Here is a 22352-nt window from a genome sequence, read left to right as displayed (position 1 = left end):
TAACACTGGCCTACTTACTGAGAGAGAGAGAGAGAGAGAGAGGGAGAGAGAGAGAGAGAGAGAGAGGGAGAGGGAGAGGGGGAGGGGGGGGGGGGGGGGGGGGGGGGGGGGTTATGGCGTCTACCAGGTCAGATCGATAGTTAGGCAAATATATCTTGTGGCACGTATATCCTGTCTCTCACGGACGAGCCGTTTACACTTGCCGCACACACGCAGCCTGTTTTGTAATGCTCATTTATAGCCTACTCGTGCCCGGCTCCACACCGCAAGTCTCCACGAACGCATCTGGCAATATGGACGAGGCTTGATGCACATGTGCAACCTGTGTTAACTCGCGCCGGGCTCCGCGTTTAAAACAAATGTAAATTCAATCTAACTGCTTTGCTAATTTCACTTGGATGAAATGAAACATTCAGCACATTTTCCACTTGTTCTTAAAATCCCAAATACTAAAAAAATTAATAAATCAGCCTGTGTAACATATGTAATACTTTAATAATTGACTAAAGTAATACAGTTCTTTATTTACACAAAATAAACAAATTGTTCCTGTGAAATTCAGTAATTAAGTAAATTCTGTAAGAGCTGTAACCATTATAATCTTCCCTGCTGAAAAAAAAACAAAAACAAAACAAAACCCCTCCCAAAATGCAAAAGAAATGTTAATGGATTTAAGGGATATAATGGGAATTGTATTGGTATTAATGTATATTATAATGGTGTCTACTGGTATTTGATGGATTATATTGGTGGGATGTAATCTGGCATATGGGAACCAATAGAACAACAGTAATTCAAATTGAAATAATGCCCTAAACTCTATTGTTTTTTGTTTTGTTTTTTCCCCACAGGGTAATGATAGCCATACTGGGCTGCACACTATTGACAATATTGAGCTGAAGCTTGACTTTGCAAAATTAAAATTTTCACATTGCAATCGCAATACAGTATCTGTCAAAAAAAAAAATCGCAATTAGATACTTTCCCCAAATCGCACAGTCCTAATATTCATAAGGTATTTTAGTGTGGAGATGGATTCAGCACCAGGCTCTCAAGTCCTTTTGGGCTGATCTGTTACCTTCTTGCTCACAAGGTCTGTGCGAGGGAATTATGTGATTTAGAATGCAGCCTGACAGTTGCTTTTTTCCTAAATGAATCAACAATTTAAACAAATTGGTTGAATTTATTATTCAATGATTAAAAATTTGTGCCAACTGCTGGCAGTTTAATTCCACACTTTTACTATATTTTAATTACAAAATATTTCAGCATTTAAAATGTAATTTTTAAAGCATGAATCTTTTGAAATAAATTGTAATTACAATGTAAATATATTTATGTAACTTCTTGGCTGCGTTAAATAAATCAAGTAAATAATAACAGTCCAGATACAGCTTCATTATCATCTCTGCAGGGCAAAAATGGATATGGTTTATACAGATTTAATTTGATTGGTAACTTCCCTATAGTGTTGTCTTGATTATTTAATTTATTCTATTGGAGTAGCTGTGGCCTAATGGTAAGAGAGTTGGACATGAATGTAATGGGTTCAAGTCTCAGTACCGGCAGGAGTTGTAGATGGGGGGAGTGAATGAACAGCGCTCTCCTACACGCTCTCCAACATCCCTGAGCAAGGCATTGAACCCCTAATTGCTCAGATGTGTGGGTGTCTGTCCATGGTGTGTGTGTTCAGTACTCACTGCTGTGTGTGTGCACTTGGATGGGTGAAATGCAGAGCACAAATGCAGAGTATGGGATACCATATTTGGCCGTCACATCACTTAATCACTCACTCACTCACGAAATTTAAGAATTTTCATTTAGTGAGGTTAAGAAAAATGCCCTTATAAATAAAAAAATACACCTGGTTAGGTGTGCAAACCTTGTCCTTTAATGGAAAATTCAATTTATGTTAATTCCTGTGAACCAGAAAATACTCTGAAGTCAGAGAGACCTAGTCCAACGTATAAACACAGTAGCGTGTTTGTGTAGGGGACAGATGTGTGCATGTGTGGTTTGGATATTCCTAGAATTGCCCCTGGTACACATGCTGTTCTTCATCAGTTTTTGCTAATGAAGCATTAAAAGTTACATTGTAACATAAGATCCCAATCTCTGATTTAATGTCTATATCTGTACACTGTAAAAAAAGATACATTATATTTACTCAATAAAAGTGTATCAACAGATTAGAAACAATATTTTTAATTAAATTCAACATATAATACATAATTAGAATTAATCAAATGAGGTGCTTACAAGTTAACCATTCAAAATGAATAAAATAGCACAAAAAATATTGGATTCATTGGACAAAAAAAAAAAAACTCCTATGCTAATGAATACTATGTTATGCATGCTAGGCCAGTGGTTGACAATCAAGAAACACTACGCAAAAATGTAATAAACAGGCACGTGTTTTTGTTGTTTACATGGGGATAAGACAGGCATCATGTTCTAAACCTTGTGTTTTCCAACCCTCTAAACTTAGTTACAGCATGCAAACCACATTTAATGTTAACAAATCAAGGGTCAAGAGACCAACTAAAGCAAACACTGACCACAGTAATGGTAACCACAAATTTTAAATGAGCGTTATTAAAGACACCTGATGTTAACAAACAGAATCACTTAAGGAGAAAATAACAATTTTAGGTTACCATTAGAATGGTCAGTGTTTTATTTATTCGGTCTCTTTACCCTTGACTTTTTAAGATTAGATATTGTTTGGCTAATGTAAATTATACAACAGCTAGATGAGACAAGAGAAAGGTGATTGGGTGGTGTTGGTAATGTTTTTCCATAATTATCATTTTACCTGAACTCATTAACACCTAATCTCTGAGTTAGATTTATCCTGTGATTCTACAAGACAAGACCTAGAATTTCCAATATAACCCAAAGATGTTCTCAAAAAATTGTTCTGATCAAAAATGCGGGAAGAAAAAAAAAAACACACTGACATCAATAACCAGCGTATGAATCTCAACAACAGTGACAAACAGCATATTAAAGGGGTCATATGATGCTATTTTAAAGATCATTATTTTGTGTATTTGGTGTGACAGAATATGTTGACATGCTTTAATGTTCAAAAAACACATTATTTTTCAAATACTGTACATTATTGTAGGTCCTCTATGCCCCGCCTCTCTCAAATGCTTCGTTTTCTACAAAGTCCCTCCTTCCGACAAGCGCAGTCTGCTCTGATTGGCCAGCTGACCCAGTGCATTGTGATTGGCCGAACACCACAAGCACGTGTCGGAAATGTAACGCCCCTTACCATAATCGCGAGCTTCATCTTTCAAAGTAAACATCAAGACAGTTAGTAATATAGTTAGCTTTACCATCAGTTCAAGCCTGAAAGGGCAACAGGGATGATGCAGTTAAAACAGCTGATGTGCTATAATTTCTGACAGACAGTTCACTCTCCTGTGATGTGACCCTGTTCCCCTCACACACACACACACAACGCGTAACTCTGCGCTGCGCAAAACTCCACATTTGAGTAGTCAATAGCAAATACTTAAACTACTAACAAAACATACGTACAGTCGCTGATTCAGAAGTGCCAGATTATCATAGCAAAGTCGGAATTGACCTTTGTGCACAGCCAGTCGTCCATAAAATGCGTTGCACAAATTCGAACATCTGGGTTGTGCTGTTCTGTTGTAAATAAATCTAAACCAATGATTCCTAATTGCATCTACTTCCAGAAGGCCAAATAAAGTGCTTTTGCTTTTGCACTGAAACACAGCGTCTCCCTGAAATGGCTGCATCAACATGACTGCTGTTCCTGAAACCACACCTTCTTTCTTTGTGTGCACATTTGGGCTGCATTATGCTAATATTTCCACATAGTGAGGTAGATATGTGGGGACGTGTTAGAACGAGCCATTTTAGGTAGGTGTGGCTGACTCTTAACTTTTATAAAGAATATCTCTTTGAATTTGAGACTTTAGTCTTTGCAACTTTACTGATCTTCTTTATGCACCAAGAGCTTGTAACACTCCAAAGAGAAAGGAAAACTTGAAATCGCATCATATGACCCCTTTAAGATAAACAGATCAACTCTGAACATCACAAAACAAGCTACTAAAAAGTCACATAAAAACAGCAAAAAATAAAAAAAAATAGTAAGAATAAAATAAATCATGCCCCAATGCATGATGGGAGCTATTAATTAATTTTGATTGGTGGCACCCAGAATGCACTGCAATATGCTTTTTGATGGTCACCATTGTTGAGGTTCTCACGCTGATTCTTGATGTCTGTGTGCCTAAATGAAATAAGTTGTGTTTTTACATATATATATTGATCAGAAGAGCTTTTGTATATCTAGTTATGTTGAACATTCCAGACCATAAACAGCACAGTCACAGAAAGACTATAATTGATAAGTTAAATCCAGGTCAGACATTCAGGTCACACGATGGTGGCTTAAACATAACCAACACCACACAACCATTGTTTAGCATGGCTTGTCTAGTTGTTATAACTCAATTACAGTAGCCAATAAAGATCTGATTTCGAAACGTCAAGGGTCAAGAGCACAACTAAAGTAAACACTGACCACAGTTATGGTAACCTAAACTTTTGCTTTCAAGAAAACTGATTCTGTTTGTTAACATCAGGTGTCTTCAATAACTCTGTTTTGGGGGCCTGAAAACACAAGCTTTTGAACATGATGCCTGTATCATCTCCATGTAAACAACAAAAACGTAAATTTGTGAAGAAGGTTATGTCATGTGCATGCATATTATGTTTTTGTGGGGTGTTTCTAGATCGCCAACTACTGATCTCGTATATATACTATTAAACCAAACATATACTATTCATTAGCATAGTGTTTTTTTTTATGTCCAATTAATATTTTTGTTTACATTTTACTTAATTTTTTGTGCTATTTTACTCATTTTGAATGGTTAATTTGTAAGCATCTCATTTGATTAATTCTAATTAATTATTATGTGTTGAATTTAATTAATAATATTGTTTGTAATCTGTTTTACAATTTTAATAAAAATTTTATTGGGTAAATATAGTGTATCATTTTTTACAGTGTAGGTTGTGGGGCTGCACGGTGACAGAGAAAGGCTGTAGTTATGTGTCTGTAGATGATCTGTCTGTTAATCTATCTGTCTGTTGTTGTTGTGTGTGTAGGTTGTCAGGCTGTATGGTGACAGAGGAAGGCTGTGGTTATTTGTCTTCAGCTCTGAGTTCAAACCCCTCACACCTGAGAGAGCTGGATCTGAGCTACAATCACCCAGGACCATCAGGAGTCCAGCTGCTCAAACACAAACTGGAGGATCCCAACTATAAACTGCAGATACTCAAGTATGCGTGGAAGCTGATATGTTGATTTGTGTGTGTGTTAGTAACAGGAATATTTATTTATCTATCTATCTGTAACACTCCTGATTATGCCTTTAGAGGGAAACAAATATTTTTTCCTTCTGGATTCAGACACTGGTTATGATAAATATATATATAATCCAGCTTTTACACAACTTTAAATATGTCTTATTGTAGGTAGAAAAGATGTGGACATAGACCATTGATATTAGCACTGATGTATAATAAACTTTAGATGGGTTTTGAGTTGTTAGCATAGATCAGTGATTGTTACTCATATTCTTAGTATTACTTGTCTACTTTCTAAATAATCAGACATCTACATTCACAATCAAACATTTTCTCTCTTTAGTCTGGACCATGGGGGCCCTTTTAGAATCACTCCAAGACTGAGAAAATGTAGGTCTTGTTTCTTTCTCTGTCTCTCGTACATATGTAAAAGTGTTGCAAACTATTTTGACACATTTCTCATCTTGTATTCAGATGCCTGTGATCTCACACTGGATCCAAACACAGCAAACAATTACATCATTCTGACTGATGAGAATAGGAGGGCAACATATGTGAAAGAGCCGCAGCCGTATCCTGATCATCCAGAGAGATTTGTTGGTGGTGAGCGGGTTTTGTGTGGAGAGAGTCTGACAGGACGCTGTTACTGGGAGGTTGAATGGAGCGGCTGGGGTCAAGCAGCAGTGGCATATAAAGAAATCGGAAGGAAGGGAGGGAGTGACTGTAGGTTTGGATACAATGACAAATCCTGGAGTCTGGACTTCTCTGATAACAGATTCACTGTCTGGCACAATAATAAACGAACTGACTTGTCTGCCCCTTCGCCACTGTCTAATAGAGTAGGAGTGTATCTGGACTGGCCGGCCGGCACTCTGTCCTTCTACAGCATCTCTGACACACACACACTCACACACTTACACACATACAACACCACATTCACTGAACCCCTCTATGCCGGATTCAGGGTTTATGGGTCCTCACTGACTCTGTGTGAGATTCAACAACAAAGAGAAGATTTCTAACTAACTGACGCATACCCTAATCATTGATTTTTTTACAGACATTTCCCTTGTTTAAATAGATCAGTGGAAAAAAAAAAATAATATTAATCATTCCAATGCTCATTCTTGTTGTGAAAGAAAGAAAAAAAAATTGTGCCATCACTTTCTTTAAATGATTCACAGAATTGGCTGTTGTTGTTGTTTTCTGTTCAAGAGTCAAAATTTGTTATTTGCATAGTTACACTATAGGGAACTGGGCATTGAAATGTTTGTGACAAGGATCAGACTTATAGTAACATTAACAGGACTATACACAAATTTAGTAAACATGAGAAACAATTTTAGACACAAGTGGAGGCACTGGGATCTGAAAGTAGGTTCTGAAGCAGCATTTGGTTTGTCATGTGTTGCATCAGATACGTGTATGGTGTGTTTTTTATTCATAGTATGCATATACTTAACTAAATTGTCAAAAACCTGATATTCTGCTTCTCAAACGCGCTGGTAAATGCTAGTAAATATTCTGTTTTAAATACTTTTATAATGGTCATAGTATTGGGCTATGGGCACTGTCTGCTTATGCTACAATGCAGTTAAGAGTTCAGAGGAGAGTTCAATTTTTCATGAAAGTACAAAAGTCATGAAAGTGCATCCGGAAAGTATTCACAGCACTTCACTTTTTCCACATTTTATGTAATATCCTTATTCCAACCGAGCGGACAGAAATACAGCACTGTCTGGTAAGACTCGCAGTGGTGGCTTGTGTGTGTACGTCAACAAAGAGTGGTGTAACAATGCTGTGGTAGTGACAAAACACTGTTCATCGCTGGTGGAGTTTATGTTTGTAAAGTGTATGGGCAAAAAAGTTCAAACCCCTCACACCTGAGAGAGCTGGATCTGAGCTACAATCACCCAGGACCATCAGGAGTCCAGCTGCTCAAACACAAACTGGAGGATCCCAACTATAAACTGCAGATACTCAAGTATGCGTGGAAGCTGATATGTTGATTTGTGTGTGTGTTAGTAACAGGAATATTTATTTATCTATCTATCTGTAACACTCCTGATTATGCCTTTAGAGGGAAACAAATATTTTTTCCTTCTGGATTCAGACACTGGTTATGATAAATATATATATAATCCAGCTTTTACACAACTTTAAATATGTCTTATTGTAGGTAGAAAAGATGTGGACATAGACCATTGATATTAGCACTGATGTATAATAAACTTTAGATGGGTTTTGAGTTGTTAGCATAGATCAGTGATTGTTACTCATATTCTTAGTATTACTTGTCTACTTTCTAAATAATCAGACATCTACATTCACAATCAAACATTTTCTCTCTTTAGTCTGGACCATGGGGGCCCTTTTAGAATCACTCCAAGACTGAGAAAATGTAGGTCTTGTTTCTTTCTCTGTCTCTCGTACATATGTAAAAGTGTTGCAAACTATTTTGACACATTTCTCATCTTGTATTCAGATGCCTGTGATCTCACACTGGATCCAAACACAGCAAACAATTACATCATTCTGACTGATGAGAATAGGAGGGCAACATATGTGAAAGAGCCGCAGCCGTATCCTGATCATCCAGAGAGATTTGTTGGTGGTGAGCGGGTTTTGTGTGGAGAGAGTCTGACAGGACGCTGTTACTGGGAGGTTGAATGGAGCGGCTGGGGTCAAGCAGCAGTGGCATATAAAGAAATCGGAAGGAAGGGAGGGAGTGACTGTAGGTTTGGATACAATGACAAATCCTGGAGTCTGGACTTCTCTGATAACAGATTCACTGTCTGGCACAATAATAAACGAACTGACTTGTCTGCCCCTTCGCCACTGTCTAATAGAGTAGGAGTGTATCTGGACTGGCCGGCCGGCACTCTGTCCTTCTACAGCATCTCTGACACACACACACTCACACACTTACACACATACAACACCACATTCACTGAACCCCTCTATGCCGGATTCAGGGTTTATGGGTCCTCACTGACTCTGTGTGAGATTCAACAACAAAGAGAAGATTTCTAACTAACTGACGCATACCCTAATCATTGATTTTTTTACAGACATTTCCCTTGTTTAAATAGATCAGTGGAAAAAAAAAAATAATATTAATCATTCCAATGCTCATTCTTGTTGTGAAAGAAAGAAAAAAAAATTGTGCCATCACTTTCTTTAAATGATTCACAGAATTGGCTGTTGTTGTTGTTTTCTGTTCAAGAGTCAAAATTTGTTATTTGCATAGTTACACTATAGGGAACTGGGCATTGAAATGTTTGTGACAAGGATCAGACTTATAGTAACATTAACAGGACTATACACAAATTTAGTAAACATGAGAAACAATTTTAGACACAAGTGGAGGCACTGGGATCTGAAAGTAGGTTCTGAAGCAGCATTTGGTTTGTCATGTGTTGCATCAGATACGTGTATGGTGTGTTTTTTATTCATAGTATGCATATACTTAACTAAATTGTCAAAAACCTGATATTCTGCTTCTCAAACGCGCTGGTAAATGCTAGTAAATATTCTGTTTTAAATACTTTTATAATGGTCATAGTATTGGGCTATGGGCACTGTCTGCTTATGCTACAATGCAGTTAAGAGTTCAGAGGAGAGTTCAATTTTTCATGAAAGTACAAAAGTCATGAAAGTGCATCCGGAAAGTATTCACAGCACTTCACTTTTTCCACATTTTATGTAATATCCTTATTCCAACCGAGCGGACAGAAATACAGCACTGTCTGGTAAGACTCGCAGTGGTGGCTTGTGTGTGTACGTCAACAAAGAGTGGTGTAACAATGCTGTGGTAGTGACAAAACACTGTTCATCGCTGGTGGAGTTTATGTTTGTAAAGTGTATGGGCAAAAATGTGGCAAACACCTCACACTCACATACACACACACAAACACAGCAGTTAATGAGCCTGTTTTATTTTTATTTTTTTTCGAACAAAAACAGTCACTTGCACATACAAAACCAAAGAATTTAAGCTTTTTTTGTGCCACTCAGCCACTGCGCATGCACACACAAACACACACTTTTTTTGTTTTTACTGAAGTATAAGAAATATTAAATATAACATAAAAATAAGCATATTTTGCATAAAATATGGTACTTTTAGAGGTAAATAAATAAAATAAAAAACACTAAAAATAACAAAAAATTGCTTGAGGGTTAAAAAGCTGTCTATATGCATATCCGCTAATTGTTTACGAGGAGCACATGTATAAGAGGCTGACAATTAGCTGAACATATACGGTATTTGTTTAAATAGTGACACTTAGCCTGCATTTTAAAATTTGGATGTGGCAACATTTTTATTTTTAAACCTTTATTTGAATATGGATATTGAATATATCCATGTGTGAATATTATTTGAACATAATATAGTGCTCTACAATAGTTCCATGAATAAATCTCTGAAAGAGACTATCAGCCAATCACTGTGTGCATAGTTAGTAAGTATGCTGACATCATCCATAGCAATGAGCTCAACCCCACCCTTACACTTAGCTTAAAGGGGTCATATGATGCGATTTCAATTGTTCCTTTCTCTTTGGAGTGTTACAAGCTCTCGGTGCATAAAGAAGATCTGTAAAGTTGCAAAGACTAAAGTCTCAAATCCAAAGAGATATTCTTTATAAAAGTTAAGAGTCAGCCACGCCCCCCTAAAACGCCTCGTTCTAACACGCCCCCACATGTCTACATCACGATGTGGGAAGATTTGCATAACGCCTCCCAAATGTTCACGCAAAGAAAGAAGGTGTAACTTTTATTCTCACTGTAGTATTGTTGCTGCCACTGCCATATCCTGAAGACGCTGTGTGTTTCGTTGTGAAAGTGAAACTACTTTGTTTGGTCTTCCAAAAGAGGACGATATCCGCTTCGTTATGCCTAGAGCTGATCCGTGCTGGTCGCTGAGGAAATACTACAACTTTGTGCTGTCCATCGCCGGATCGGCTTTCATCGTGGATGAAGCGGAGTCCAGCCCGGGGTCGTCACATGTGGTTGCCGCAAGCCCTCCGGACACTCCTTCGTCGAATCTGCCGGCTGCGCCGTTCTCAAGCCCGCCGCTCACTCTAGGCCGCCGTGTGTAGACTACATTGTAGACTACAATGCCGGCTGTTCTGCCTCACAGACTGTAATTATGTCCCCACTGGATGCAACAAATGCCTCGTTTATAATGGGTTTTCATGTTTTTGAATCATCGCTCCGGCCTGACAGGGCATCATCACGGTATGGTAAGGGGCGTAACATTTCTGTCACACGCTTGAGGTATTCGGCCAATCACAATGCACTGGATAGCTGGCCAATCACAGCACACTTTGCTTTTTCAGAACTATGAGCTTTGTAAAATTCGGCGCGTTTCAGAAAGGCGGGGCATAGAGGAGAAACAATAATGTACAGTATGTGGAAAATAATGTAGTTTTTTTTACTTTAAACCGCATAAACACATTTCATTACACCAAATACACAAAATAATGTTCTTTTTAGCAGCATCATATGACCCCTTTAAGTCTATGGGTGGGAATATTTAGGCACTTCACGATCCGATCCGATTCCGATTCTGGGAGTCACGATCCGATTCTAAAATGATTCTTAATCTACATTTCTTCCTAATTAATTCTTCTGCTGTGCAAATACATCTTTACAGCTTTACATTTTAACCAAAATTGCAGTTTCTATGCTTTTTGTTGATAGAATCTCTGTCAGTACTGCCATCTTAAAAATAGGGGTGTGAACCTTCACTGGTTTCAATTCAGTTACGATTATCATTATCAACTCAATATCATGATGCATCACATTCTCAATTTTCAATATTACTGCACATGGCTACATTTTCATATCAATTTTATATCAAATTTATTTTGTGTAAAACTTACTTTTTTATTATATAAGCAGGCTACTTTTTAAAACAATTACTTATTTAAAATAAGCTAAAACTTATCTTTAAAGGTTAACTTATGGTTAATATAGTAATATGGCAATAGTGTAGTATATAAGAAAATGTCATTAAATAAGATCAGTTTAAGTAAAAAAATTATTATAATAATAATACTTTATAATTGCATGTATTGTACTGTGTGTGTATATTTAGAATGTGTTTTATTATGAATATGTTAACTATTGCTTTTCATACACTGGTCAATTTTGAGATTTTGGTCTACTTTACTTCCATAACATGACTTCTTTCAGACTAGGGGAAAGAAAACATCCAAAATACACATTTAAGTTTTTATTTAATGACACTTCAACTATGTCCATCGATGTTAGATTTCAATTTGTTAGATATCCGTTTTTGTCTTGTATCTAAAACCCAGTAAGTTTTCCTCTGGTGCTCCAAACTCTATTAACAATCTTCTGTCAGCCAAGAAGTTGACTGAGGTGTATTTGTTTCAATGCTCAGGCTGAAACATCTGATCAGCCCAAATCCAACAACTGTTATTATACCACAAAATAATAGCAATGGAAAATTACTGCTTCACAACAGTGTCCACTGAAGTTAAAATCCTTGAAATGGAGACATTCCCTGATCTCTTACTTATGAAGACAAATAACCCTTGAAACCACACATCATAAGAATAAACAACAATGGAAAAATATTATAAAATATAATATAAATGACTAATCAATGAATAAATCAATTAAATGTCTAGTTGTATAAATTATCTTATGATTAAATGGAATAATAAAATTATTAAATGATAAATGATTATAAATGAATGATTATAAAAGAAAGAAAATAAATCAACAGATGTATGCTTGCTCTCTTGAAGTAACACACATTGAATAATCCTTTAAACCCTTAAATATTTACAGGTTGTTTTCCCAAAATATTTTTTTATTATATGTTCTAAATTTTGAACCTGACTTTATTCAATGTTTTAGACTTCTGTTCTTTATTATTACAAAATGTATGTAAATGCGTCTATATTTAGTTAGGTAATGCCTCAACTGCACGTTTAAATAACATAAAAAAAAACTTGAAATATAAGACAATTCTCTGAAAGTACTGTGATTAATCAACTGAGGAAGTATAGTGATGTTTCTAGTTTTTACCCCATTCACCTTTAGCATTCTTCCTCTAAACTGATTTTACATCATTAGAGTCCAGGGAACAGGTAGAATTTCTTTACAAGGGTCGTCCTTTCGATACACGGCAACAGTTTCTCATTGTGTGTGAAACGTGGGTCAATCTCCATGCGTGAGGCGATCTATAAAAGACAAGATCATATTTGAATGTGACAAGAAGCAAACCCATTCATTTTAACAGAGCAATGCACTTTGGTGTGAATAAAATGAAAGAGATTGTTTTGACTTTTGGCTGGAATAAAGAAAAACAATTTACCCTCCTGAACAACTCCATAATGTCATATTTATGAGCGCTTGTAGTGAACACATCCACTATGTAATTGAAGAAATAACTTCCATTGTGAGGATTCCTGTATGCACAGACATCTGTGGAGATAATTCAGTCATTGTCAAGTCATACAATAAAGTGAAATGCACCCTTTAAAACTTTGCTCATTAAGGAAGAAACGTTCGCCATTTTGGATGATGTTTCATCAAACATTTGAGTTTCAGCAGTTCACCATGGCAGTTTCTTCTTAAGAGTGTGAAACAAACTAATATATTTAACAAAAGGAAAACTAAGTTGTTTTAATAGCTTCTACCTGACCTTGGGAACAAAATGAACAGCCAAATGTAATCAACAAATCAATCTCATTTCAGCAATCAGTGTTTCTGAGGACTCACCAGGGAGGCTGGACATAAAGCAGACAAAGTCTTTCTCCTTGTGAACCCAGGAGTCTGATTCAAATGCACTGTCACTAACATACACACCTCCATCATCACCTGGACAGAGAAATTATTCATGTGTGGGACATTTTCACATACTGTGAATGACTTGATATTGCAGCATGCAAGGTGAATAAATTAAGAAACAGTTACTGGGAAATACAAAGAGAAATGAGAAATTGCAACGCAATATGAGCATGTTATTGTCGTACCTCCTCTGCAGGCATGAATGAGAATAACCTTTGGTTTATCAATCAGAGCAGAACAATTGACTGAGTTCAGATGGGAGAAGATGTTCTCAACAAAGAAGTAATCACTTGGGTTCTTTCTCTGATAATGGACACCTAAAATGGCATCTTTATTGTCAAATCTGTCCCCATGGGACATGATGACCACAAAGGTGCTGTCTGAGTTTTGATGTTCATAACGTTTAGAGAAGTTCTTGACTGCTCTATTTATTGCCTGTGAATAAATAATCAATGTTTAGAAGAAATACATGCTATAAAATATAGAGTCTAATTCGACTTAAATATGTGTTCACATTTCTATTTCCACACTAGAAATCTAGCAGCTGGACTGGGCAGTATTGGTTTCATGAAGCCAGACTTTTGTCTTACGCACATCTCCAGAGAGATTTGTGTGTTTCTCAACGCTGTAACCCAAAGCTCTCAGCATCCACTCCATGTTCTCCTCATCTATCTCTGCCCCGGGCCTGTTGAGCTCACTACGGTCAAATTTAATGTTGTTGATTAGCAGAGCTGAGCCTTTCCTCCAAGAACTGCTTGTTGGCATATAAACCTATGAAAAAAAAACAAACATCAGAATTATGTACGATTAAAACACATGCAACTCCAGATGATCAATCTACATAAAATGCCATGAAATCGTTTGGTTTACCCATATCTCCAATATTATATAGATAATCTATGTCAATCTATGTTCAAATGTAATTTATTGCTGTGATCAAAGCTGAATTTTCAGCATAATTACTCCAGTCTTCAGTGTCACATGATCCTTCAGAAATCATTAGGCTTGTTCGACTTCATGCAAACAAATTTGTTTCAGAATGTTTTCATAAAGCAACAGAAACCCTTTTTATGCTGCTTAATACAGCCCTTCTGTTCATGAATAAGTTAAACATTAACATATGCTATTTAAATACCAATTAAGTGGGGGTGTATATGCTTTCATCAGTGTTTTTGAAACGTGACTCAATATAACAGTGCGACTACCTAAAAATGCTTTTTGTTATATTAACACAGATTTGTGAGTATTGGAATTGAATTGTTAGAATAAGCATGCAACACACATCATGCTTGTCATCAGAATCTAATCAATGAGAATAAAGTGTGTCGTCATAAAGGCTTTGCAGTGCCTGACCTAGACGGCTGGTCCCGTTTTGCTCTCGCGGTACTTTGAATGCACACGTGATCGTAGGGCGGCTGCAGCGCCGATCAAAGTTGGACAAAAGTATTTTAATGTAACCAGAATGGCATGACAACAACTCTTCGTCTTCTCTAAAGCAGCGCAACATGGCCCCGCCCCCTTTGTTGCATGTTCCCGGGGGCGGGGTTTATCAGTGTTTTTGTGACGTAACAAACCCGGGAAGTAACTTGTTGTAGTACCTATGAGCCGTTTTTGTAGGCATTAAACTGCCATAACTTTAAAAGACAATATCTCCGTTTGCATTGAACTTTCTGGTTCTGGCATTCTGGTTAGAATATTTGTCTGACTTTGATCGGCGCAGCAGCCGCCTTAGGATCACATGTTCCATCAAAGTACAGCGAGAGCAAAATGAGACCAGCCGCCGAGGTCAGGTGCTGCAGTTGCTCAAAATCGGCTGCGAGAGCCTTGATGACGACACACTTTATTCTCATCGGTCAGATTCTATGATGACAAGCATGACGTGTGTTGCTTGTTTATTCTAACAATTCAATTCCAATAATGCTCACAAATCTGTGTTTTTATAACAGTAAAGCTTGTTTAGTGTAGTTGCACTGTTATATTGAGTCATGTTTATCAAAAAACACTGATAAAAGCATTTATACCCCCATTTTATTGGTATTTAAATAGTATATGTTTATGTTTAACTTTATTCATGAACAGATGGCACTGTATTAAGCAGTATATAAAAAGTGTTTCTGTTGCTCATGTGTTTATTCTAACAATTCAATTCCAATAATGCTCACAAATCTGTGTTTTTATAACAGAAAAGCTTTTTTAGTGTAGTTGCACTGTTATATTGAGTCATGTTTATCAAAAAACACTGATAAAAGCATTTATACCCCCATTTTATTGGTATTTAAATAGTATATGTTTATGTTGAACTTTATTCATGAACAGATGGCACTGTATTAAGCAGTATATAAAAAGTGTTTCTGTTGCTCATGAAAACGTTTCTGAAACGTCACGTTATTTGACAAATGTTACGTTTAATTCACTTTATCTGTGATAAGAGTATGCAAGTGTCACCACCGGGAGCAGAAAGTGTCCGACTTGACATCTCCGCTTTTCATTCCTCCCCAACTGCAAGTGGCTGCTCTCCAGCCGGTGACAGGCTACTGTAGTTTATATCGAACAAGTCTTATAGATGTGTTCGACTTGACGCGGCGCTGTGCAGAATGATCAGTGTTTTACATCAAAGTACCGCGAGAGCGATTCGAAACGGGATTGGCTAGCGTCTGCGCTAGGGTATTTGCATAAGGCGATCTGATTGGCTGACACCTGCGTTGTCGCTTGAAAAGTTGAAAAGTTTTCAACTTCTGCCGTGAGCAATGCCAAAGCGACGCGATAGACCCACAATTCAATTCGCCAATGCTTGACATCATTCTGTTCAAAGTAAACGAGAGGCGTTGAAGCCGACGCCTCGTGTGAATGTACCTCTCGCAGCATTTTAATGTCATACACTGATCATTCTGCGCAGCGCCGCTTCAAGTCGAACATACCTAAACTAATATGCTGATTTGCTGCTCAAGAAACATTTCTGATTATTATCAATGTGGAAAACAGTTGTGGTTTGTGTAAACCGTGATAGATTGTTTTCAGGATTCTTTGATTAACAGGAAGTTCAAAATAACAGCATCCATTTGAAATAGAAATATTTTACACCACTATACATGTCTTTACTGTCACTTTTGATCAATTTAATGCATCAGAATTATGAATCTTAGAAGAAGGAACTTTGGGAATATCTTAGAAGGGTCAGGAAACACTGCTCAACATAAAATATAATTCACAACATGCTCTGTAAAGAAAAAAAAAATACACTGGAAAACAGTTTATGATTAATGTGCAGGAGTGTGAAAGTCAACAGTCTGGCAACGTTCTTTAACTTTGCAGGAAAGTGACTGTCCAAAAAGCAGGACTAATGGCTCCTGAATGTAGTATTTCACAAAAGTTCAAGGAAACAGAGATACTTGCATCATTTCTCTCTTGTGTAAGAAGTCTGTGCTTAAATTGCTGGCTGCATGCAGTAATGCTGTATGCTCTGAGCCAGTCGGACTGGATGGGCTGCAGCTCCATAGACTCTGGAGAATTTTTAACTTCCTCCTGCACAGGCTGCTGAACTGAAGGCAGATAATATATTTACATTTCAAATATGTATTCACATTACCTTAACTCCATTGTATGTATATTTATCTTTATTTTTCAAAAAGATGACTGCTATATACATATATATATATATATATATATATATATATATATAACGCTCAGAAGTCTGAAGCTTTGCTCGAGGAATCGGCTCAATGCCTGCCGTCACACCATTGCACAGCTGCCAGATGAATTGTTTGAGCTCTTTATCCACAAGATCCTCAAGTACATCAGTCATCACTCTTTTGATGTCCATTTTGTGTCACTAGAAGAAAAAAAATCTTGATTAAACAAAACTAATCACGGTGTTTACCGCTGTGGTTAAACTCTTACCAGACCTGAAATAAAACTGAAGTTTTAATTTATACATAGGCTAATGTCTGACTGATTTTGTTGTATGAAGTCGATTCTGATGACACAGTTTGTTAAACTTGTTTTTTTTACGCGATGTGCACATAAATTTAGTAGAAACTTTGTTGTGCTAAAAAATGCACCCCTGTCGTGAGCAGGGTCGGTGAAAGGTGGGGTGAAAGGTGGTGACGATTATAGGCTCTCTGATTGAGGCCAGTCTAAAAAGACGCTCAGGACAGTTGACGGGCCACTGCTGCGCATTCTACAGTTCATTTATGTAAGTGAGTATAGCAAAATAAAGCAAACTGTGACATATTATACCCAAAATATTCTTAATACAATGTACTACCAGTAAAATTTATAAAATAATTGTTCAGACACTTTGACCTGCCCATGTTTTGCTGAAGTGTTTTTTCTTTAATTGCTAATGCGACCTTTTTACACCACAGACTGAACAACATTAAGCATTGCTTGGTAATTGGACAACAAAGTATTGATAGTTGTGTAAATATTGTCATACTAACAGTTTTGGTTGATTGTAATCCATTACATACCTTTCTATCAAAGTTATCTAACATTATCAAGATCAATTTGTTCTGACACAGTTTAAGTTCTTGTCATATTTTATTACCATTTTCTAAACTATAGCAAATAAACTGTGATAATGTGAGAGTGTTGAAGGTGTCTGAATACATTTTTGTTTGATTTACATTTTTACAGTGAAGACTATGCAGTGATATCTTATTATTCGGTTTCTGTACCTGGACACATACAAACTTGAAACAACTTAAACATTGTGTAAATAGCACAAATATATAAATAGTATGAACATACAAATTAAATAATTTCAAACAGGGCTCACTGGTACAACCTGCTCTGGGGCCCCGCAAACCCCAGCTACGGCGCTGTCGCGGGAACGCATTCTACATCACACTTGTTCTCTAAAGTCCAGACACAATTAGAAAATGTGTTGGAATCATTTTTAGTAATCGTTTAGCAGGAGGACTTGGCAATCTGCTGAAATTCTTCCAAATATAGAAAGGATACTGCAGTGCTTTTTAAATCTACTAGATAATCTCAGCGTATCAAGTATAAAACTATTACTGTTTGTCTGAATTATTTCAGCCTACAAAAGAAGCTTGTAAAGTGGCATTTTGACAATGTATCAGCATAATATAACACATTTGTAATTTGTATTCGTGTAGAATCAAATGTATTGACTTTTGTTTAGAAGAAGAAAAAAAGTCTTTTGAATGGGCTTCGTCTGAACTCACTCTGAAATGGAACAAATGTTATGCTTTTCACAGCAAGCCAGTCTGCCAGGAAATACACATCCACATATTAGAAAAGTGTCACATCCATGAAACTTACTCCACTTAAACGCATCAGTCCTATATATACTCTCAAAATTAAGATCTCTGATTCCAGAAATCAAAATGCCATGCTAATCCATCTATTTATTTATTTATATATATAAAGCAGCTTTTAGCAATCTGTATTGTAGAAAGCGCTGTAGAAAGCAAACGTGACTCTACTTACGATTCTGCTTGAACAAAGTTTCCGTGTACAGTCTGCACTGGTTTGTTCCTTTGTTTAAAGGTTTGAGTTCTCTTAAGATATAAAGACCTCCTCAGCAGCTCATGTTTCTGTCAATCCGTTTTTTTTTTTTTTTGGTATTCAGTGTAAATGTATTTATTTAATATGATAGTACAAAGGGGAGAAGATCTTGTACAGTAGTTCGTAGAATGGCAGTTCATTGATAACAAATAGGTTGAAATGGATCTGTTGAATATTTGTAACATTGTCTTTAAAGGGAAAGTTAAAAACAGTGCTTTGTCATTTAAGAAAACCATTTGGCCATTGTAGATTAGAAGCTGTTAGTGCGGGGCCCTGGACTAAAGCAGCTTTGAACCCCAACAATGCCAATATTACCCCAACAAATCTAAAATTAACCATGGTTTTATTTTAGTAAAAGTGTAGTAACCATGTTTTTTTATTTTATTTTTTTTTATAATTTGTATAACCACAGTTGAACAAATATCATGGTTAAACTACACTCTTAAAAATTAAGGTGCTTAAAAGGTTCTTCACAGCGATGCCATAGAAGAACCATTTTTGGTTCTGCGAAGAACCATTCAGTCAAAGGTTCTTTAAAGAACCATCTCTTTCTTACCTTTTTAGAATCTGAAGAACCTTCTTTCGTAAATGATTAAATTAAAAGTAGCTATTGCCTTGCCCGCTCACAAACATACACTAAATTTAGCTGCATTCCTTTTTTCAAATAAAGTGGCTGAATAATTTAAATGAATAGCGCTGCATTATCTCATTTAGCGGCATTTTATAATTTAAATTTAAGTTATAATTTTAAAAAATCATGTTTATTACAGTAAAGCTGTTTTTAGCAATCTGTATAAAGTGCTATAAAAACATAAACTTGATTATAGGTTCTGTCTGAAGACAGTTTTCGTGTAGTCTGCACTTCCTTGCTCCTTTGTTTAGAGGTTTCCTTTCTGTTAAGAAATAAAGCCTTCCTCAGAAGCACATGTTTTTGTCAATCCGGTTTATTTAGTGTGAAGGGGAGTGCCTCTGGACAAACAGCTCGAAATGGATGTGTTGTGCAATTTAGAGAAAACAGACAAACGGTGTGAGCTGTTACAAGACAATCCAGAACATGTTGGACTTGATTGGGATGGAAAATAAAATGAGGGTGCAAATAAACCAAACAGCACTTACACACGACAGCCACCAATACAGACCCAAAGCAGCAGACCAGTAATAGAAACATCACATTTATTAGATAAGAGAATGACTCGGACCACTGCTGTTGTTCAAATATATTCTTTTTGTGATTTTCTGTAGTGATACAGACATGATGTGATTATTTCATAAACATCACAAGTTTCTTAATATCTAACTGAAAAGCAAACCCTTTTTTCATCAATCACTCTGATTAGCTCAGAAAGATAATTAATACCTACATTACAGATAAAAATAAAATATTTAAAAAATGTGTAACCCGTACTAATCGCTCACAAAAGAGCAGCAATAAAATCTCAACCATACACACTCCAAATATATTCCATATTTATCAATCCCCAAAATCCCTGGTCACTGCCAGCATAACAAGCTAAATGAAATACTTTAAGTAATCATTAATCATCCTTTGCCATTATAGTTTAGTGTTTAATTTCAACATCCAACGCCAAATAATTCAAGCAATAAAATGTCACCCATATTGAACAATCAAAAAATTGTAACATCTCATCAGGCAGTAGCATATTAGGTTTCTTTGATTTGATTTTTGTGGCTGTGTTACGGTAGATGCGATTGTTGCTGCTGAACTCTTCCTCATCAACTAGAACTCACTTGAAGGAGAGAGAAAAGAGAGGATGTTTGTTATACTGTATGAGAAATATACACTGAGCCGCATCAGACATAAATCATAACATATACAGTGTTTTTCTTTACCTTTCTGAAGTTTCACATCAAGGCGCTTTGCAAGATCATTCTGGTTGATATCCATTTTTAGTGTTCGGTTGCTTCTGCCAACATGATCAAAGCACAATGCTCTTGCATGCAGAAACTTTTCTCTGTTTGTCGAAAACAAGCAAAGAAATCTCTGACAGAAGAATTGCACCTATCAAAGGAAATCGCAACATTCAGTCTTTTGATTATTAAAGAGGATGAATGTTTAAAACACATAGAGAAAAGAATGTGAGTAGGCCTATTAATAAGATTTAGCTCAGCTCTTTCTAAGTAAAAAAAATATATATATAGAATACTTACATGTCTGACTGAACCAAAATTTGTCTGCGGTTTCTTGTTCACTTCGGTTTGGGGTTTCAATTTCTCTTATGGTTTTTCCAGAAATACTTGTCAGCCTCGCCCACACTAGTATCAAAGTATCCGCCTTTTTCAAGTAGAGTATGTCCCACAATGCTTTGCATGCATGCTTTGCTTTTATTACAGCAACTTCTACAACAAACGGTAAACAATAAATGATTGCAAATAGCATTGCTTTATGTAAGAAATGAACATGCTGCTCAGCTGCATCAGTCATAAATCTTTTAATGGCTTCCATTTTGTGTCTCTGGAGGAATAAGGATAAAACATGACTGATCTGGAGCCATTTGTTCTCTTCAAAGTGATGAATTCATGTCACAAAATAACTGTTCACAATATTTTCCAACACCATTCTGATGTGACAGGAAACCCTGTGCACAAATATACTGTATTAAAAGGACAAAAAACAAATCTGAGATGATAAATTGCATTTTATATCTGTTTTTGATTCACAATCATGTGAAACCATGAATTTTAAATGGCCTGGTATCATCTGAATTGGGTTCTCTCTCTCTCTCTTTTTTTTATCTGATAAAATCTAAACACACTAAGGCCTAGACTGCTGAAAAATATAGCCTATTTAAATAAACATAACATTAACATCGATTAAGTTGTTTTTAATTAATTTGTCCACTAATGTGCATAACTCATGTGCATATAATGTAAAAAAAAAATGTTTGTTTTTTTCATGTGCCATTATCCATGATCTACAATGTAATAGTGAACTATTGTGCTCATTACTGACCAATCTGAATTGATATTCAAATAACGCATGTAGTTTACTTCCATTCAAAATGCGGCTGAGAAAGGAACAAAGGGTGCTTAGTGAAATTTCTCTCCCTCTGCATATATAACCAATCATTATCAAAAGAAAACATGCAGACCAATCAGCTTTCAGTATGTTTTTGGTGCATCGTCAGGTCTGTTTATGTACAACAGGTGAGAGGACACTTAAAAATGTAGTCAAAGTAGTATCGATGAAATACAAATTAATCAACGATAAGACCACAGAATATATGGATGGAGTTCATCTTCACACAGGTGAGTAAATGTTAGATGGAATGGGGCTTTCATTCATTTAAACTCTTTTTAATACTCTCGCCACTGCCGCATGACTCATTCCATTTCTTTACTGTATTGCTAAGTGTGTTGGTGATCGGATAGATTATAAAGAGTCATTAATTATCATTACTATTTTAAGATACAGTATCAGTAAGATAAAAATGGTCTATGTGAGCATAATTATCAAACAGTCAAACTGAACAAAAGGAACATGATAGAATTGGATTAAAGGCCAGTGAGAGTCATCTTTGTGTAAGTGTTTCTGTGTGCAACAATAATGTTTTTGAGTTGTTTATTTGGGGCATTTGGTTGTTTTTGTGTTTCAGAAGATTGTG

General features: G+C 36.3%; 3 protein-coding genes and 1 long non-coding RNA gene across 4 annotated transcripts in view; 2 read left to right on the top strand and 2 right to left on the bottom strand.

Annotated features, from left to right (window-relative positions):
• LOC107571898 (protein NLRC3-like) overlaps window positions 1-6397 on the top strand; it is a 12439-nt gene extending 6042 nt beyond the window's left edge. The window contains exons 4-6 of the mRNA XM_016258283.1: window positions 5164-5337; window positions 5708-5754; window positions 5839-6397. Coding sequence (XP_016113769.1) covers window positions 5164-5337; window positions 5708-5754; window positions 5839-6386 — 769 coding nt within the window. The 3' untranslated portion in view covers window positions 6387-6397. The remainder of the gene's footprint in view (window positions 1-5163; window positions 5338-5707; window positions 5755-5838) is intronic.
• Window positions 6398-7159: 762 nt separating this feature from the next.
• Window positions 7160-8408, top strand: LOC107571891 (stonustoxin subunit beta-like). Its single transcript, XM_016258279.1, has 4 exons — window positions 7160-7167; window positions 7232-7348; window positions 7719-7765; window positions 7850-8408. Exons 1-4 carry the CDS (start codon window positions 7160-7162, stop codon window positions 8395-8397), a joined length of 720 nt encoding a protein of 239 aa, XP_016113765.1. The 3' UTR covers window positions 8398-8408.
• A 3972-nt stretch (window positions 8409-12380) lies between these two features.
• LOC107571890 (caspase-1-A-like) lies at window positions 12381-14071 on the bottom strand. Its single transcript, XM_016258278.1, has 6 exons — window positions 14048-14071; window positions 13792-13968; window positions 13383-13632; window positions 13129-13227; window positions 12722-12831; window positions 12381-12587 (listed from the first exon to the last, which is right to left on the bottom strand). Exons 1-6 carry the CDS (start codon window positions 14069-14071, stop codon window positions 12477-12479), a joined length of 771 nt encoding a protein of 256 aa, XP_016113764.1. The 3' UTR covers window positions 12381-12476.
• A 6227-nt stretch (window positions 14072-20298) lies between these two features.
• LOC107571894 (uncharacterized) lies at window positions 20299-20631 on the bottom strand. The gene is made up of 2 exons (XR_001607252.1): window positions 20581-20631; window positions 20299-20477 (listed from the first exon to the last, which is right to left on the bottom strand). It is a non-coding gene; the product is annotated as an uncharacterized lncRNA (long non-coding RNA).
• Window positions 20632-22352: the final 1721 nt, after the last annotated feature.

The sequence above is a fragment of the Sinocyclocheilus grahami genome, unplaced genomic scaffold, assembly GCF_001515645.1.
Source record: "Sinocyclocheilus grahami isolate Dianchi unplaced genomic scaffold, SAMN03320097.WGS_v1.1 scaffold1666.1, whole genome shotgun sequence".
Taxonomy (NCBI): domain Eukaryota; kingdom Metazoa; phylum Chordata; class Actinopteri; order Cypriniformes; family Cyprinidae; genus Sinocyclocheilus; species Sinocyclocheilus grahami.
Note: the sequence above shows the minus strand (reverse complement) of the source record. Positions and strands in the feature narration are given on the sequence as shown.

Excerpts from the sequence above, each read along its gene's own strand:
- LOC107571891 (XM_016258279.1), top strand. Across the intron at positions 7,349-7,718 it reads TATAAACTGCAGATACTCAA|TCTGGACCATGGGGGCCCTT; the intron begins GTATGCGTGGAA and ends TTCTCTCTTTAG. Across the intron at positions 7,766-7,849 it reads CACTCCAAGACTGAGAAAAT|ATGCCTGTGATCTCACACTG; the intron begins GTAGGTCTTGTT and ends TCTTGTATTCAG.
- LOC107571890 (XM_016258278.1), bottom strand. The coding sequence starts at position 14,071 with ATGGGTAAACCAAACGATTTCATG. Across the intron at positions 13,633-13,791 it reads ACACAAATCTCTCTGGAGAT|GCAATAAATAGAGCAGTCAA; the intron begins GTGCGTAAGACA and ends ATTTATTCACAG. Across the intron at positions 12,588-12,721 it reads TTATGGAGTTGTTCAGGAGG|ATCGCCTCACGCATGGAGAT; the intron begins GTAAATTGTTTT and ends TGTCTTTTATAG.